Source organism: Nesoenas mayeri (genome assembly GCF_963082525.1).
Source record: "Nesoenas mayeri genome assembly, chromosome: 21".
Lineage (NCBI taxonomy): Eukaryota > Metazoa > Chordata > Aves > Columbiformes > Columbidae > Nesoenas > Nesoenas mayeri.
Genome location: NC_137571.1, coordinates 3,251,439 through 3,270,076, shown reverse-complemented (window position 1 = coordinate 3,270,076; position 18,638 = coordinate 3,251,439). Strand labels below are relative to the sequence as shown.

General features: G+C 45.9%; 1 protein-coding gene across 1 annotated transcript in view; it reads left to right on the top strand.

Annotated features, from left to right (window-relative positions):
- MACO1 (macoilin 1) overlaps window positions 1-12,035 on the top strand; it is a 30,592-nt gene extending 18,557 nt beyond the window's left edge. The window contains exons 7-11 of the mRNA XM_080357562.1: window positions 6,736-6,894; window positions 7,080-7,262; window positions 7,878-7,998; window positions 9,056-9,230; window positions 10,831-12,035. Of these exons, the coding sequence (XP_080213688.1) occupies window positions 6,736-6,894; window positions 7,080-7,262; window positions 7,878-7,998; window positions 9,056-9,230; window positions 10,831-11,033 (841 nt within the window). The 3' untranslated portion in view covers window positions 11,034-12,035. The remainder of the gene's footprint in view (window positions 1-6,735; window positions 6,895-7,079; window positions 7,263-7,877; window positions 7,999-9,055; window positions 9,231-10,830) is intronic.
- The last annotated feature ends 6,603 nt before the right edge of the window (window positions 12,036-18,638 follow it).

The following is an 18,638-nucleotide window of genomic DNA, read 5'->3' as shown; positions in this document are numbered from 1 at the left end:
AACTAAGAATTTTGTCCTGTGTAGCTATGACGAGGAATGAGATTTAAACCTTGTATGTTTTAAATTGTAAATTCCGCATTGCTGAAACTGGGTGGTCATTGGAATTGCCCAAAGCGGGTTTTCTAATGCCAAAGTGAGTGTTTGATAAACCAGACTGTGCCCTTACAGGACTCCAGCTCCACTAATTCACTGGTAGGGCCAAGCACACGATTGCCGTGCTCTGACAGCGCCTTTGTGCGACGCACATTTACTCTGCCCTCAAAGTGAATTAAGCTACTTCAGTCTTTTGTTTGTCGAGTGTTTCGATGTGACGCGTGGGCGTAATGCGGTTGTTGTGCTACAAATTCACATCGCTGCTTATTGAGCACCGATTTCCCAGTGCAGACGAGCCAGGAGCACTTAAAACACCAACAGCCTGTGTGTTGTTGTTTACGGTTCCTCACAGCTGTAGATGACTGAAATCATTCATGAAATCTTGTTTCAGTGCAGCTCGAGTATGTAACTCCCACGCCCAGAGAAGCATAAACTTACCTGACAAATTGCTTGGGGTGGAATGCACTTAAATTCAAAAATTCCTGTTTATTGTTTTACCTTGTCAGTTATCCTGTCCCTGGAGTGCGAGGCGTTTATTCGTCATCTTTTCCACTTCCAGCGCTGTTACTCATTCCCGCTATTAAAGCCGGAGTCTGCATCAGTGCTGAAAAGGGCTCCCTGAAATCCTGCCTTCGTGTCCAACTCTCAGATCAGATCTGCTTCCAAATAAAGACGCTTTTCCTAAGGTCCTGTCCAGCAGCCTCCCAGCAGGATGTCAGAGCCAAGCTGCTTTCCTTTTGTGCTCACAAATGATTTCCCTGAGCTGACTAACCAGTATTAAATGTAAAGTATGTCTTATGACTCCTGGGGACTCGGGATTAACAGGGGTTATTCGAGACAGTAAAATTGAGGTTTTTTGAGAACAAGACACTCTTGTGAGCTTGTTAACTTTTTCTCTTCAATACTTGATGTGACATTTCCATCTGAAAGGCTACTGCTCGTGAAGTTTATATCTTATATATGCAATATGATTCTTATTGGAAACGGCAGGTTTGAATCTTTGTCTGGTAAAACGGTTTGTGCACGTGTGTTTAGTTTACTGATCCCCATCTCTGGGGATGGCCGTGAATATTTGTTATTGTCACCTCGACAGGGATTCCAGGGGCTCCGTCCCTGCCGACCAGCCTGGAAAGAAATCTCTGTCCTCGGGGCTTTTCACCTCCTACAATTAAAATTGTCGTCAGTAGGTACAGAACAGGTTGACTTCTTGCTACCATTTCCCTGTGACTCCTGAGGTGCAGCGTGTTCTGTTCATGTTTTGGGGGCTCAATGCATGGAACGAGTCCAAGCTGTAATTGCTGTGGGCTTTTTTTTAATTGCAGATTACATGGTAATCATCATGTCCTGCCTCTAGCTGTTTGAACCCTTACAAAAAAAGCATGCAGAAAAGCTGGCAGTGCAGCTTGGCAATACTGTTTGTACCCAGAGAGGTCTTGACTTTGCCATGTGAGGTGTTGAAACAAGCTGTCTTATGTACTAATTATTCTCAGAGATAACGATGACATCTTCTGGCAATTGGACTAAGCAAAACACTTGCAAAGCAAGAGCTGGTCTACCACGTCTTATTTGGCTTTCCTGAGATTTGACGGTACCTGTAGAGCCAGGCTTGAAGGTTTTAATGTAAATTTCTGTGTGTTTGGTGCTGATTATTGTACGTTTTCTGTGGTACCGTTGATGTGCGAAGAGCACTTGCTGTTTGTTCCTGATCCCTCCTGCCTGGGTGGCATCACTGTGCCAGAAGGTTCTGCTGTCAGCTGAGATGGTCTGTGTTTCATCCAATGTGATGGAAATGAAGGAAAACTAGAATAGGGTAGGGTAGGGTACGGTAGGGTAGGATAGGTTAGAGTAGGGTAGGTTAGGATAAGTTAGGGTAGGGTAGGATAGGTTAGGATAGGGTAGAATAGTTTAGGGTAGGGTAGAATAGGTTAGGGTAGGGTAGAATAGGTTAGGTTAGGGTAGGGTAGAATAGGTTAGGTTAGGGTAGGGTAGAACAGGTTAGGGTAGGGTAGAACAGGTTAGGGTAGGGTAGGACAGGTTAGGGTAGGTTAGGACAGGTTAGGGTAGAATAGTTTAGGGTAGGGTAGAACAAGTTAGAATAGGGTAGAATAGGGCAGGTTAGGCTAGGGTAGGATAGGGTAGAATAGGGTAGGATAGGGTAGAATAGGGTAGGATAGGGTAGAATAGGGTAGGATAGGGTAGAATAGGGTAGGATAGGGTAGGATAGGGTAGGATAGGGTAGGATAGGGTAGGATAGGGTAGAATAGGGTAGGATAGGGTAGAATAGGGTAGGATAGGGTAGGATAGGGTAGAATAGGGTAGAATAGGGTAGGATAGGGTAGAATAGGGTAGGATAGGGTAGAACAGGGTTGGTTAGGCTAGGGTAGGGTAGGTTAGGATAGGATAGAATAGAATAGGGTAGGGTAGGACAGGACAGATCAGAAAGCTGGGAGAGGATCCTTCCAGCACCTTGTTCTCTGTCAACATAGTGCTTGGCCTGTTCAGGAGCAGAACAACGTTTGAAACGCCGTCTCCTTAGATCAATTCTGTGCAGGAGAAGAAGTAGTAACTCGGCTTTTTCTCTGGATTACTGTCCTTTTGGTAATGAAAAATGCTCCGAGGAGCCGCTCGTAACAGCATATTAGTTCCAGCAGAACGTCGATGCCGCTTTGGCTACTTTAGAGAAATGGGTTCACTGTGGGGATGCTTGTGGCAATAGATTGTGCCAGAACAGAACAAAGGGGAAAAATGGGTCTCAGAAAAGCATCCGAGTGCCTTGTGCGGCCTTGAAAACTTTAATTTTTCCATCAATTGTGTTTAATTTGTGTGTAATTGCGAGGTGATCGTAGAATTGCGTTCACCGAGGAAAGCGAGCAACAAGGATAAATTTTTCACCCGTTATCGATACTTAGGAGGATTAAGCTGAAGTGAGTTGGTTTTAAGTTGATCCATCAATCTTCCCTGAAGCATTTGGAAAAATACTCTGTCTCAGAGGTGATTAGTGATTAATTCTCTTCATCAGCGAGGTCAGGAATGATACGTTGTCGTGCTGAGAAAGGAAAATGGGTAAATCTGTGTTTGAAGTAATGACGGAAAGAAATTGGCCTTGGTTGTATAAACAGCACAAAGTAATAATCTGCAACTAAATCCTCATTTTAAAAACAGTTGCGTGGCAAAACGACTTGTAGTTTGTGCAGCAATAGCGAAAAGCATCTTCTAGAACTCCAGTTTTCTTCATCTCTTGCAAATAACTTTTTCCAATAAGCCTAGAAATAAGAGACTTTAGCAGAAAATGAAACGGTAGAAAGAATAATAATAGTGCAAAAAAAAGAAGTGCTGGCTTATTGGGTCATTTGTCATTGTAATAGAAGTGGGGACTGTTGAGGAGGGAGAGCGCCCCGTGCTATCTGTGCTCATTGCAGCGACGTTTCTTTTATGACATTATATTGGTTTTCCTCGATTATGAGGTTTCATTTTAGCAAGTGGGTTCACGGTTCAGTTTTCCCGCAGGGACGGAGCCCGTGGACACGGCAGGAGAAGCGCACACCAGATGGCTCAAGGAGCTTCAATTCATGTCAATGCTCTATTGCCAAAAACGCCAACTGGGCTTGTCCTGTGCCAGCAGCTCGGGTTCAGTTGGGCTTTACCTGCTCAAGGCTTCCTGGGTTATGTTATTTGAGCAAACTTGACCCAGCCTTTTCCCTGGAACTGTCTTATTTTCACTCTTATCACTTGATTGTAAACATGTACGTTGAAATTATTTATGGGTGTTTGTCAATGTAAAGTGTGTATGATTTTATGTATGTTCCTTTACATTGTCCTCCCAGCCACTTTTTTCAGCTATTTATGGAAACCTCTATTAAAACCAGCGAGCTGTTGGCATGAACAGGCTGATAGTGCTTCCTATAGCGCTTTACTCTCTTCAATTCAAAGTTTGCTCTTTCTAAAATGCTTATTTACTGCGTATTGGAAGGTGAAATTGGATCATTGTATCATCACCCAACAACTCTTCAGCTCCATCACTTAATGTGCCGAAAATGCACCCGGAATAACGTCTGCCCATGGGGTTTTGTGCTATGATTGAATGACTATTTGGTCAGGTTTGCAAATCCTTTTTCTCCTACAACAGAGAACAAGGGGTTGAAATGATTTGTGGTCTTCACTGTAAAATGTGCGTTTGCTTAGAAGGGAAATAATAATAGTGCTAAGTGTATTTTCTTTTTCTTCTTAAAGATACATTTGAGCACAATTTAGACTGTATCAAAAGGAATTGATCTGCCCAGCAGACGTCTTTGGTGCAGGTTTAGCCTATTACAGATGGAATGTTATGGCTTTCCACATGCTTGATTCCACATTTAACCTCTTGATTCATTCACGCGGGGTGTTCTCATCCCTCATATCATTCCATCTCTCACTGGCATTTGAGGTTTTCCTGCAATAAGTGTTTTCATTACAAGGAAAATGCTGCGACTGTTCAAGGACAGTTCATTTGGGCTTTTGTGACTATTTTCCCTAAGTCTCCAGGTTCGCCTACTGCTAATTCTGTATGGAACTTTAGGAAATAAACACATCTTTATCTCCTTTATGAACACTTATAAACAATAATGGATAGAGCAAATGGGGATTATGTGTGAATGACGAGAGACGTATTTGCTTTAAATAAGTGCCCATAAAAATGGTGGATTGTTCCCCTGGGATGTGTTTTGCTTCTAAAAATCAATCTTTAATATTTTTCCCTGCATTTTGAAATAAGGTGAGCAGGGTGCCCCTCTTTAGATGTGTTTTCTTTCACCAGTTTTGCTTGAAAATATGTCAATTAGAAGCTTGCACGAGTCATCAAGAACTTTGTGAAGCTACAGTTAAGTGTATAGCAGATGGTCTCTGTTCAGGAGCAATTAAAACCGAGTTTACTGACTCCTGAACTGTGGATGACTTAACGCATAATCTTTATTCAACATGCACATCGTGTACTTCAAGAAAAAGTACTTTTAGGTGAGAATTCAGCAGTGTGTTCTGTGGCTCGGTTATAACGAACAAATGGAGCTTGTAATTTGTTGCGAAAAGTGACATTTGTTCATATATGCAACTGTTCTTGTTGACAATTTCGCAGACTTAAAGGCAAAATCTAATTCCATAGGATGTGGTTTACAACTCTGCAGTACATGGAAGGAAACGAATTCTGGTGAGAGGTTATTAAGTGTGTGTAGCTATACATAGAGCTAGATATGTATGGCTGTATTAAACATTATTTAGCAAGGATAGTGGTAACTTCTGAGATTCCTTCGGGATGGACAAGGGATCAGACCCAGCCAGCATGGGTTTAGGAGGGGCAGGTGCTGTCTGACCAACTTGATCTCCTTTATGATCATGTGGATGAGGGAAAAGCTATAGATGTGGTCTATCTAGACTTCAGCAAAGCCTTTGACACTGTCTCCCATAATATACTGCTGCAAAAGCTGGGAGCCCATGGCTTGGACAAGTGGGTTAAGAACTGGCTGGAGGGCTGGGCCCATAGAGTGCTGGTGGATGGGGCTGCATCCAGCTGGCGGCCAGTCACTAGTGGTGTCCCCAGGAGTCAGTATTGGGTCCAGTCCTGTTTAACATCTTCATTGATGATTTAGATGAGGGGATTGAGACCATCATCAGCAAATTTGCTGATGACACCAAGTTGGGAGCGAGTGTCGACCTGCTGGAAGGCAGGAGGACTCTGCAGAGGGATCTAGAGAGACTGGAAAAATGGGCTGATTCCAATGGGATGAAGTTCAACGAGGCCAAGTGCTGGGTCATGCACTTTGGCCACAACAACCCCCTGCAGCGCTCCAGGCTGGGCACAGGGTGGCTGGAGAGCAGCCAGGCAGAAAGGGACCTGGGGGACTAATGGACAGGAAGCTCAACATGAGCCAACAGTGTGCCCAGGTGGCCAAGAAGGCCAGTGGTGTCCTGTCCTGTATCCAAACTGGCGTGGTCAGCAGGACAAGGGCAGTGATCCTTCCTCTGTGCTCTGCATTGGGGAGGCCACACCTAGAGTGTTGTGTTCGGTTCTGGGCCCCTCAGCTCAGGAAAGAGATTGAAGTGCTGGAGGGTCCAGAGAAGAGTAACAAGACTGGGGAAGGAACTGGAACACAAGCCCTATGGGGAGAGGCTGAGGGAGCTGGGCTTGTTCAGTCTGGAGAAGAGGAGGCTCAGAGCTGAGCTCAGCACTCTCTAGAACTACCTGAAGGGCAGTTCTGGCCAGGTGGGGATTGGGCTCTTCTCCCAGGCATCAGCAATAGGACAAGGGGGCACGGGCTTCAACTCTGCCCGGGGAAATTGAGGCTGGAGATGAGAAAGCAATTCTGTGCAGAGAGAGTGGTCAGGCATTGGAGTGGCTGCCCAGGGAGGTGCTGGACTCACCGGCCCTGGAGGGTTTTAAACTGAGATTGGCCATGGCACTTAGTGCCATGATCTAGTAAACGGACTGGAGTTGGACCAAGGGTTGGACTGGATGATCTCTGAGGTCTTTTCCAACCCAGTGGATTCTGTGATAAGTATGAAGGGTTTGGGGGTGGCAGATGGTGCGATGTTTCCTCTGCCTATTTTGATGTGATGCGCTTGAGCCTTCGGGCAACAGAGTTGAAACGATCTTTTCCAATTGTCTTTTCTTAGGTTGGAACAAGACATTAAAAAGTTAAAGGCCGACCTGCAAGCGAGCAGGCAGATCGAACAGGAGCTGCGGAGTCAGATCAGCTCGCTGACTAACACAGAGCGGGGAATTCGATCCGAGATCGGGCAGCTCCGCCAAGAAAACGAACTGCTCCAGAACAAGTACGTGTTCCTGCAGCTCTGACAATTCATTGCCGATAGTCTGGGGAAGGAAAAGTGTTACTTTAAGACTACAAAATCTGAGGCATTTGTCCGTGAACCCAGCAACGCTCGTTTGGGAGCGCTGACAGCCATTTATTTTTAGTCAATCAAATCCCTCGTTAAATCCCGTACCTGTTGCCTTCCAGGTTACACAACGCTGTACAAATGAAGCAAAAAGACAAACAAATGATCAGCCAGTTGGAGAAGAAGCTAAAGGCAGAGCAGGAGGCACGAGCCTTTGTAGAAAAGCAATTAATGGAAGAAAAGAAAAGGAAGAAGTTGGAAGAAGCAACTGCCGCACGTGCTGTGGCGTTCGCTGCTGCTACAAGGTACTTTGTTCCCTGGGTGGGAGTGGGACATCTCCTTCCATGCAGCTGCATCTCAGTACTGATACAAATGACATTTACAGGATGGAAAGATGGACATGCTCTAAGTAATGCGCTGTACCTCGATTGTGCTGACAGAGGCGCTGTGCCCGGTGTGGGTCAGTCTGCTGTCAAAAAAGGATCGTCCCTTTCCCTGTGGGAACTGTGGTTAGGGATTCATGCAGCAACACTGGCCAAAATTGTTGTTATCTCACGTCTGGAGCGTTCTCTGCTCCGGGCAGTGATCACTGGGTCACCACAGGGCTGTCTCAGCACTAACACGTGTAGAGATGGGAGTTCTCCAAGATGAAAGCGTGGCACCAATGCGGATGACTTCAATCTGCAGCGCTCCTAATGGCTAAAAAGAATTCTTTCTGCTTTTGTGTTCTCCATATTTCATAACTATTCCACGTTTCCTAATACTTGAGACATAACGTTGCCATAAGGGAAATTGTCTTGCTGAAAAGAACAAAGTTATCTTCCTTCTTTTATCCTTCAATATTTGTATTAATTTTCACGTGTTAAACAGGCCAGGAATGACAACCTCATTCTTATTTCATCTTCTTTTTCTTTATGCAGAGGAGAATGTACCGAAACTTTACGAAATCGTATCCGAGAGCTGGAGACAGAGTGCAAGAAGCTAACAATCGACATCAAGCTGAAAGAAGATCAGATACGAGAACTAGAAATGAAAGTTCAGGTAAGGAGAAAGCGCCAGGGCCTTAGATCAGCATCCCAACGAGCACATTCAGCCCTCTGAAGCTGGCGGATCTACATACGAGGCAATCGGCACCTTCAGGAGTTACGCTCAGATGTCTGTCTTGCATCAGGCTTTGTAAGGACGTGGGGATGAGGAGGATTAATAGGCTCAGCTCCACACCCTTGCGGTAGACTTGTAGCAGACACGGCGTCTGGCATGTTAGTTTAAGCGCTGTGATGTGCGAGTCCAAGTTGACTTTATTCCTTTAAAATCTGTGCTACTAAAGATGTGCTTGGACTGTCAACTGACAGTTTGCATTAATGTGTTTTTAATGTCTTGAGGTTTTTTTAATAGACTCTTCAAAATCCACCTGGTGCCATTGTGAACTTGTTTTCAAATAACATATGCAGTCTTGTTGTTCCTGGCTTTACCGAGCCCTTGACAAGTGTCGTTTTCCCGTTAAGAACACGAGCATGTGTTAAACCCAACTACAATCAAGCTTTAAAAATTTTATTATCACCTTCAAACCATTAGAGAAGCTTTTTGTGCGGGCATTAATATTTCCCCTGGTGTATTATTGTTGCTACATTTAAAATTATAGGGTTTTTTAATAGTATTTTTATTTATTAGCTGAAATGTTCATGCATTCTTCCCAGCCACAAGGCAACTGTCTCTTATGTGCAGGGTACTTGCTCCCCCTTTTCTGTTTTCCAGATTTCTGGCTTTGCAGCATATTTAGGTTCAATGTGGGAAATATTCCAAGATAAAGGAGGGCGGGGGGGTCTTGGTACGGATGGGAGAGGGCGAGGAGCAGAGTAAATGGTACTTGCTCACCGCGCTGTAATTATGTATTGTACAATATGGCTTTAATCACTTGTATGATGGTCTTGTATAATTACTGGAGGTAGTATTACAGTGTCCTTAATTAACCATCATTTTAATTTTCCAGTATTAATTCCAGGCTCGGCGGTGTGCTGTGGGGAAGGGAAAGACTTCGCGCTGTATCTCACATGTAAAGTCGATGAGAATAAAACATTTGTCCTAATCACTCCTGCAGGAGCTGCGGAAGTACAAGGAGAACGAGAAGGATACGGAGGTGTTGATGTCAGCACTGTCAGCCATGCAGGATAAAACCCAGCACTTAGAGAACAGCCTGAGCGCAGAGACCAGGATCAAGCTGGATCTGTTCTCCGCCTTGGGAGACGCAAAACGGCAGCTTGAGATTGCCCAAGGTAACACGGGGGGGGTTAATTCGACATGTAGCGCTGACTGAAATTGCAAAATTATGATGGAAAGGATGTCCTGGCGTTATATTGCGGGGTGGGCTATGGTGCCCGTTTAGCATTTCAGCTTCTAGTGTGTTTTTGGCTATTCCAGCTTTCTGAGTGAACCTCAGAGTCTGGCTCCTCAGCTGACCTGATTCCCCCAAGCTATTGAACTGAAGGCAATAAATGTCAAGATGGGCATTTAAATTAATTTATCATGTTTTTCTACATTTCTGTAAACCATTACCTTAAAGCTGGAGAACTTCTTTTAAACAACTAGAAGATAAAATAACATTTGCCATCTATTAAGCCTCTGTCCTTGAATCCTAGTAATATTTTGATGCTCCTGAAGTAAATACAACCTAAATGTGGGGGAAAATAATAACCCAGCCTGTTGTAAACTTGACACTGATAAGTGTGGTACTGGTGCTGCAGCCACCAGAGGGAGCATGAAACCAGTATAAACCCTGCCCAGTCTGTCCTTCGTTCAGCTCTGCCAGTGAGTTGTGGTCAATGGGAGGAGTCCAGTTGGGGCCTGTATCCAGTGCAGTGCCCCAGGGGTCAGTGCTGGGGCCGATATTATTCAATATATTCATCAATGATTTGGACGAGGGAATAGAGTGACTGTCAGCAAGTTTGCTGATGACAGCAAGCTGGGAGCAGTGGTGACACTGGAAGCTGTGCTGCCATCAGAGACCTGGACAGGCTGGAGAGCTGGGCAGGGAAAATTGAATGAAATAGAACAAGGGCAAGTCTTGAATCTGGGCAGGAACAACCCCAGGTTCCAGTCTAAGTTGGGGAATGACCTATTAGAGAGCAGCGTAGGGGAAAGGGACGTGGGGGTCCTGGGGACAGCAGGGTGACCATGAGCCAGCACTGGGCCCTTGTGGCCAGGAAGCCAATGGGACCTGGGGTGGGTTAGAAGGGGGTGGTCAGTAGGTCAGAGAGGTTCTCCTGCCCCTCTGCTCTGCCCTGGGGAGACCACACCTGGAATCTTGTGTCCAGTTGTGGCCCCTCAGTTCCAGCAGGACAGGGAACTGCTGCAGAGAGTCCAGCGCAGCCACCAAGATGCTGCAGGGAGTGGAGCATCTCCCGTGTGAGGAAAGGCTGAGGGAGCTGGGGCTCTGGAGCTGGACAAGAGGACACTGAGGGGGGACTCATTCCTGGGGATCAATATGGAAAGGGGGAGTGTCAGGAGGATGGAGCCAGGCTCTGCTGGTGACAACCAGGGACAGGACAAGGGGCAATGGGTGCAAACTGGAACACAGGAGGTTCCACTTGAATATGAGAAGAAACTTGTTTGGGGTGAGGGTGGCAGAGCCTGGCCCAGGCTGCCCAGGGGGGTTGTGGAGTCTCCTTCTGTGCAGACATTCCAACCCGCCTGGACACCTTCCTGTGTAACCTCATCTGGGTGTTCCTGCTCCATGGGGGGATTGCACTGGATGAGCTTTCCAGGGCCCTTCAACCCCTGACATTCTGGGATTCTGCGAGTTGTGTTCTTACCGATGCTGTCTTAGGCTGTTTTGCTTGAAAACTGGTTCTGAGCGCTCTCCTTTGCTGTTTCCAGGGCAAATCATTCAGAAAGATCAGGAAATCAAGGACCTAAAACAGAAGATTGCAGAAGTCATGGCAGTCATGCCCAGCATCACGTACACTGCGGCCACCAGCACTCTGAGTCCCGTTTCCCCACATTACTCTTCCAAATTTGTGGAGACCAGCCCTTCCGGACTCGATCCCAACGCCTCCGTTTATCAGCCCTTGAAGAAATGAATGCCAAGGTTCTTTTCTCTTTTTGCCCAGTAATGTCGTCCTGCCGAAGGCGCCGCACCAGAGTGTCTCTTGCAGTCGAGATGAAGTCGTATCGTGTGAGACCGTCCTCATTGTCATTTAAAACAGGATCAAAAAAGAACATCTGGATTGACTAGAACTGCCCATCCGTTTTTCTTGTAAATTTTTAGAGAAAACCTCACAGAACTTTGCGATTTATTTTCCTTGGCCAACGCATTCAAAACAATTCTTGGTTTTCAAGTAGCCAATTTTGCCTTTTTATGTACTCTTGCATGGTTTCCTCTTGAAAAACACAGGGCTTTGCTTGATTTTGAACCCTTTCTTTCCTTTGTTTTCTTATTTTAATAATCAAGTTGAATTTACAGATTCCTTGAGAAATGGTGAGGAAAAAAACCACCTTGAGTTTTTACAGCGAAAGGGTTAAATAATCCAACAAAGCTTTGATTTATAGATGTATTCAATACAAATATGTGATGTCGCAGGAAATAATTTGATCACCCCTCAAAGGACCAAACAAATTTCAGGGGCGTCGTTTAAGGGACAAAATAAGCGAATAGCTGATGATGTGACGGTGGTTGTTGTGTGAAATATTTATATTCCCATTGGTGTTTTAGTCCTTGAGAATTGCTGACAGTCTCGTTCACAGTGCCTTGGGAAAAGACAATTTCAAGAGGAAACTTGATAGTTTAAACTATTTTTTCCCCCTTCACTGTCATCTAGCTTCTATATCAAGCTCATTACAGAGTCTACTGCAAATTGTACATGGTAATTTGGATGTTCATTATAAACCAGGGTTACATCTTCTGTTTATTTCGATAGAAACTCCGCAGTGTTCTGTAACTTGCCTTGATTATACTGCATCGTGGAAGGCACAATATTCCCGCAGGAAGCGTTATTGTGAAGGCGGAACTGTGCAATGTACTGTATACAAGAGACTGTAAAGCTGGCTAATAAAAGCTGCAGTTCTGGGTTGTTTTTCTTTTATTATTATTATTATTTTATTCGAGTGTGATACCCTCAACATCACCTCGTGTTCCACAAGCTGAGCTGAAGATCTTTCAGCTGTCGCCACAAGGAGTTTGAAAGGAAACTCCGAAATTGCACAAAGGTTTATGTTCAAATGTATATTATACATTGGTAGAAAGTGTTTGCACTTGCAGCTCCTGGAGCATTACGATTTTTGGAGGGCGGGAAGCAAAATAATATTGGAAACCAGCAGAATGATAAACCCACCGTTATGGTTTGGGACTCTGGAAGGACAAAGTTGTTCTGAAAAGATTTTAAGTTTCGTGTTAATTGGCATGTGTGCCTCATTTAAAAAAACAAGTAGGACACATAAATCAATAGAAGTATTAAAGTTTCATCGCTTGAATCACAGATATTCTTTTGGGATGAAACTTCTCGCTTTCGCCAGGTGTGCACGTTGCTGTCATTTGCGTTTTTGCATCACCTTGTGTAATTATCACCATGAAAGTGTCACTCAGAAATGTCAGAGGTTTTCCATCTTTCTGTAGAACACAAGATACTGTAACTGCCTTTTTGTGTTGAGGTTCCGCTTCACAGAGTCACACAATGTCAGGTGTTGGAAGGGACCTGGAAAGCTCATCCAGCGCAATCCCCCCATGGAGCAGGAACACCCAGATGAGGTTACACAGGAAGGTGTCCAGGCGGGTTGGAATGTCTGCACAGAAGGAGACTCCACAACCCCCTGGGCAGCCTGGGCCAGGCTCTGCCACCCTCACCCCAACAAGTTGCTTCTCATATTCAAGTGGAACCTCCTGTGTTCCAGTTTGCACCCATTGCCCCTTGTCCTGTCCCTGGTTGTCACCAGCAGAGCCTGGCTCCATCCTCCTGACACTGCCCCTTTCCATATTGATCCCCAGGAATGAGTCCCCTCTCAGTGTCCTCTTGTCCAGCTCCAGAGCCCCAGCTCCCTCAGCCTTTCCTCACACGGGAGATGCTCCACTCCCTGCAGCATCTTGGTGGCTGCGCTGGACTCTCTGCAGCAGTTCCCTGTCCTGCTGGAACTGAGGGGCCACAACTGGACACAAGATTCCAGGTGTGGTCTCCCCAGGGCAGAGCAGAGGGGCAGGAGAACCTCTCTGACCTACTGACCACCCCCTTCTAACCCATCCCAGGTCCCATTGGCTTCCTGGCCACAAGGGCCCAGTGCTGGCTCATGGTCACCCTGCTGTCCCCAGGACCCCCAGGTCCCTTTCCCCTACGCTGCTCTACTTGGGCACAGTTTTGGTTCAGTACTTGGTCTTGGCTGCAGGTTTTTTGGTGGGGTTTACAAAGAATAAACGTTTTCTTGCAGAAATTTTGTTTTGCTTTTTTAAGTGACCTGTTTAACCTGCTGTAAAGAGCACGTTTTGTTTAAGGAACACAGTTATTCCAGGTAAGTCTTCTCTTTTGCAACAGAGCTTCACTGCTGTCAAACAGAAGGAAGAACAGGTATCTTTCTATATAGAAACTTTGCAAGTTGCTCTGTAGGCTCTAAAAAAAAAAAAAAAGGTGAATTTATTGAGAATTGCAAAAGTCCATGTGTAATTTTCACCTTTGCTCCTTTCCAGCCGTTCTCATTGCTCCAAAAGCAAAGCTGAGCTGGACCTTTCGGAGACTTAAAATTGTCCAGGTACCAAGAAATTCCAACCCCAACTATGGTGGGTTTATTGTGGGATTATTGTGAGATTATTATGGGATAATTGTGGGATTATTTTGAGATTATTGTGGGGTTATTGTGTGATTCTGCTGTAGGTGCTGCCAGAACCCCCTGCTCCCCAAGGACACGTTTGGGTTCTTCTCATCTCCTCAAACCACTGTCAGTCTGACACACACACAGATCATTTCCCAATCCAAATACATTATAGATAAGTTTGCAATTTTAACAGAGCACGTTGCATTTTCCAGTTCCCTCCTCATTCCTTAGTAAGGGGACGGTACTTACAGGCCCCAGCTGCTGCGCACCGTGAGTGGAAGGACATGATTGAAGCACTCAAACCTCTGCACCTTTAAATATTTAAATGTCTGAAATGGAAAAGATCTTAATGACTCATCATAAATTGTACTTGCAAGATGAATATATGGGGAACTTAAGAGCCTAAGACTGCAAAAGGGTCACTGAGGATATTTTGTTTTCTTTCTTCAGTCTGTTTTGAAATATTACTGCGGAATAAGTGCTCTAGAGACATCTGCCAAAGGAAACCAGAGTGTCCAGAGCTGTTTTCCAGCCAGCGTAAGTCTAGGAAGTCACTGTCCTGTATCCAAACCGGCGTGGTCAGCAGGACAAGGGCAGTGACCCTTCCCCTGTGCTCTGCATTGGGGAGGCCACACCTGGAGTGTTGTGTTCAGTTCTGGGCCCCTCAGCTCAGGAAAGAGATTGAAGTGCTGGAGGGTCCAGAGAAGAGCAACAAGACTGGGGAAGGGACTGGAACACAAGCCCTATGGGGAGAGGCTGAGGGAGCTGGGCTTGTTCAGTCTGGAGAAGAGGAGGCTCAGAGGTGAGCTCAGCACTCTCTAGAACTACCTGAAGGGCAGTTCCAGCCAGGTGGGGATTGGGCTCTTCTCCCAGGCATCAGCAATAGGACAAGGGGGCACGGGCTTCAACTCTGCCCGGGGAAATTGAGGCTGGAGATGAGAAAGCAATTCTGTGCAGAGAGAGTGGTCAGGCATTGGAATGGCTGCCCAGGGAGGTGCTGGACTCACCGGCCCTGGAGGGTTTTAAACTGAGACTGGACATGGCACTTAGTGCCATGATCTAGTAAAGGGACTGGAGTTGGACCAAGGGTTGGACTGGATGATCTCTGAGGGCTTTTCCAACTCAGTCCATTCTGTGATTCTGTTACAAGGTAATGCAAAGACATGGCTTCTGTGCGATGGTTTTGAGCACCTCGGGGTTTATCCTCCCTAAAATTTTAAGCAGAGCGGAAAGCAGTATGTCATTTTATTTTTAATATTTAACAAAAAGCTCCTTTATTCATAGACTCTTCTATAACAGCACTAAGATGACCCAGCTCCCCTCTCTTAGCGTGTTTTGCGGTGATGGGGAAGCGAGGGCTTAGCTGCCGGTGTCAGCGCAGGGAAGCGGGTGAACCCCGGCTGCCTTCAGCTGCCCATTCCCTCTGAAGCCTTTAAGCAGAACAAACCTGCGGTTTGTCTTTCCTTTTCCTTCCCCAATTGTTAAGTCAGATTTGGTTTTGCACACTGGAGCCATTGGCTCCGAGACCGTTCCTTAGACCGAAAGCAATTTGCCTTTCGGCGTTTCCAGCGCTGCCAGCGGGAGCTGCTGCCCCGAACATGCTCTTATTGGGGATATTTGTCTGCAACACATGGGTTTATTTATTTGTTTGCACTTGACAATAAAAACCAGACTCGTTCCAATAGCATTTGATAGAAAACGCTCTACAAAACCAGTTTAACCCTTTTCCTTTACCAGCATCACCTGCTCTTGAGAATGAGTGTTCCAGGATTAGCATCTCAGATGGGAAAGAGCAGAACCCAAAGTGAGGACTCCGCATTTCACCCCCAAACAGGTTTGTGTGAACAGCACCGAGCAGCAACTTCAGCATCTGCAGCAGCAAGTTGTTGGGTTTCTTGTTTTATTTATGTATCTTTTTAATTTCAAAGTTTTAGGCATAAACTTAATGCTTATTAAATACTCCGATAGGAGTTAGTGTGCAGTGCGGGGTGATTCTTTACTACTGGCCCCTTCCTTTTCTTCTATTGCCGTTTGGAACTCAGGCTCAGAAATGAGATGATACATAATAGATGATAAAAATGGAATCTGAGATGCCGGAGTATCTTAATGGAATCGGCTTCTGCGATGCGCTAAAATAATACAGCAGCATTTGACAAAGCGCTTCTAATAAAGGAGAACAGGCGGAAAAAAGGGCGAGAATCCATTTCAATCAAGTTCAGATGTAAGTGGCTCGTTTACCTCTAATCTCTCGGAGCGGTAATTACGCTGCTCTACAGCGTGTTGTCAGGTTCGGAAAATACTGGGTTTTACTGCTTGCCATGAAAATCTTTAGACTATGTGTCTTATGTAATTAACAAGAAATTATTTCCCATCAAAATGTAGCTGGTGTGAACGATAATGGTGGGATTGCAATAAAATCCCAGTGGCGGTTAGCGGAAGTGTAGCCCGTTCTCTTTACATTTCTGGAGCATTTCCAGGAGCAGTGAAGTTTTACTGGTGACATGTGGCTTTTTCTTGCTCTGTGTAGTGAACGATTTCCTTTCCGAACACACGCAGCTGATGTGCCCGGTCACAGACCAAGGAGGAGACTGAGGGGGGACTCATTCCTGGGGATCAATATGGAAAGGGGCAGTGTCAGGAGGATGGAGCCAGGCTCTGCTGGTGACAACCAGGGACAGGACAAGGGGCAATGGGTGCAAACTGGAACACAGGAGGTTCCACTTGAAGATGAGAAGCAACTTGTTGGGGTGAGGGTGTCAGAGCCTGGCCCAGGCTGCCCAGGGGGTTGTGGAGTCTCCTGTGCAGACATTCCAACCCGCCTGGACACCTCCCTGTGTAACCTCATCTGGGTGTTCCTGCTCCATGGGAGGATTGCACTGGATGAGCTTTCCAGGGCCCTTCAACCCCTGACATTCTGGGATTCTATGAACTGCTACGCAGAATAATTCTGAGCAATTTTTATCGTGAGGTTTATGCTTCATTTGCTTTTAGTCCTATGTATCAAAAAGCAAAGGGAAGCGATTCTATAGTGTAGATCCATCACCCATGGGATGCATTTCTGCCTGCAAAGCCCTGGGGGCTCTTTGGAGGGCACCAATACTGTACAGACAACTAATCATATACTATCCTTAACGAGGTAACTTTAAAATCTTGTTTTAAGGTGGAAAAAAAGAAATAGGAGATAGTCTTTTATTGGCTTGAAGCTTGAGGAGGAAAAAAATAAACAAAGTATGATAGAACCATAGGATGTCCTGAGCTGGAAGGACCCACACGGATCATGGAGTCCACCTGCTGTCCCTGCACAGGACACGCCGCAGCTCCCTCCGTGTGGCTGAGGACGTTGTCCAGTCTCTTCTTGAACACCGTCAGCTTGGGGCCAATTTGGTTCTGAAACTAAAGGTTTATAATGAAGGTATTTGAGATCTGGGGGCCCAAACAGAACAGGGTTGTGAGTCGTTTTGAAAGTGAGAACTTGCTAAGAAGTTCTTTGTATCCTCTAAACAGCCACGAGAGGGCTCAGGCTGCCCGACCGCTCGGAGCGCGGATCCCGACCTCACTGTCACCAAAATACTGGGGAAAACCCGTTTCTTTTTAAACAGACAGCTGGATGTTGTTTCATAGTCTTTCCATTACGTGAAAGCATAAGAAATTCATCTTGGGGAGCCCAGAGATCTCAGAAATACACTCATTAGTGTGATAATAAAAGTATAATCAATATGCAAACGTTCTCTCCGCATGTGACTGCGTGGAAATTAATGAAAGGGCAGGAAGGCGGTTTTGCTTTATCTTCTATATCCAGGAGGTTTGTGTTGCGGAGAGCAAGGCAACGTAGATCCTGGGCTGGAGTTGGTGCAAATACAGGGAACTTTCCGCAACGTATTTCACATCAGTGGTGATGGTACAGCATCAAAAACTATATACAAAATACTATATATATATATACAAACGCTCTTTTTTAACCTTAAACAAGTTAACACTTTATACCAAATATTAACATGGGGCAGGGAGGGTGCTGTAACATGTCCCATTAACACCCTGTTGTTGAGCTGAACCTTCATTAGCTCATTCCTTTGCTTTCCTGATTTAAATGCAATTACTCGCTGCTTTGGTTCCTCGTCTGGTGCGGCCGGTGGGGGGGACGTTATTCTCTTAACAAGATGAGAAAGATTATGGAATGAATGTGCTTTCCATTCCCCCGCTCCCCTTTCCATTTAGCTATTTTTCACTCCTTTTTTGTTACTTTACTAATCTATAAGTTGCACTTACAAGTCTGGACCAAACTCAGAGCATCCATGCCTTGTGTTATATATATTTCTATATGCAGACAAGGAGGATTTTGGCCCCGAAGTGCTCTGAGTGTGAACGGCCTTGCAGAAGGAGGAGGAATCGATCAGCAGCAGCGTTCCCGTGTCTTAGCTTGGCCGCCTCGCTGCACGTACGCCGGGTTTGCTTCCCCTCCACCAGCTCTGCAGGGAGCTCAGCGCACGTTCTGGCGCCCGGATGGGAGCCGAGCTTTCCAAACTGGTGCTGCCAGTTTTCACAGGATCCCAGAACGTCAGGGGTTGAAGGGCCCTGGAAAGCTCATCCAGTGCAATCCCCCCATGGAGCAGGAACACCCAGATGAGGTTACACAGGAAGGTGTCCAGGCGGGTTGGAACGTCTGCAGAGAAGGAGACTCCACAAGCCCCTGGGCAGCCTGGGCCAGGCTCTGCCACCCTCACCCCCAACAAGTTGCTTCTCATATTCAAGTGGAACCTCCTGTGTTCCAGTTTGCACCCATTGCCCCTTGTCCTGTCCCTGGTTGTCACCAGCAGAGCCTGGCTCCATCCTCCTGACACTGCCCCTTTCCATATTGATCCCCATGAATAAGTCCCCCCTCAGTGTCCTCT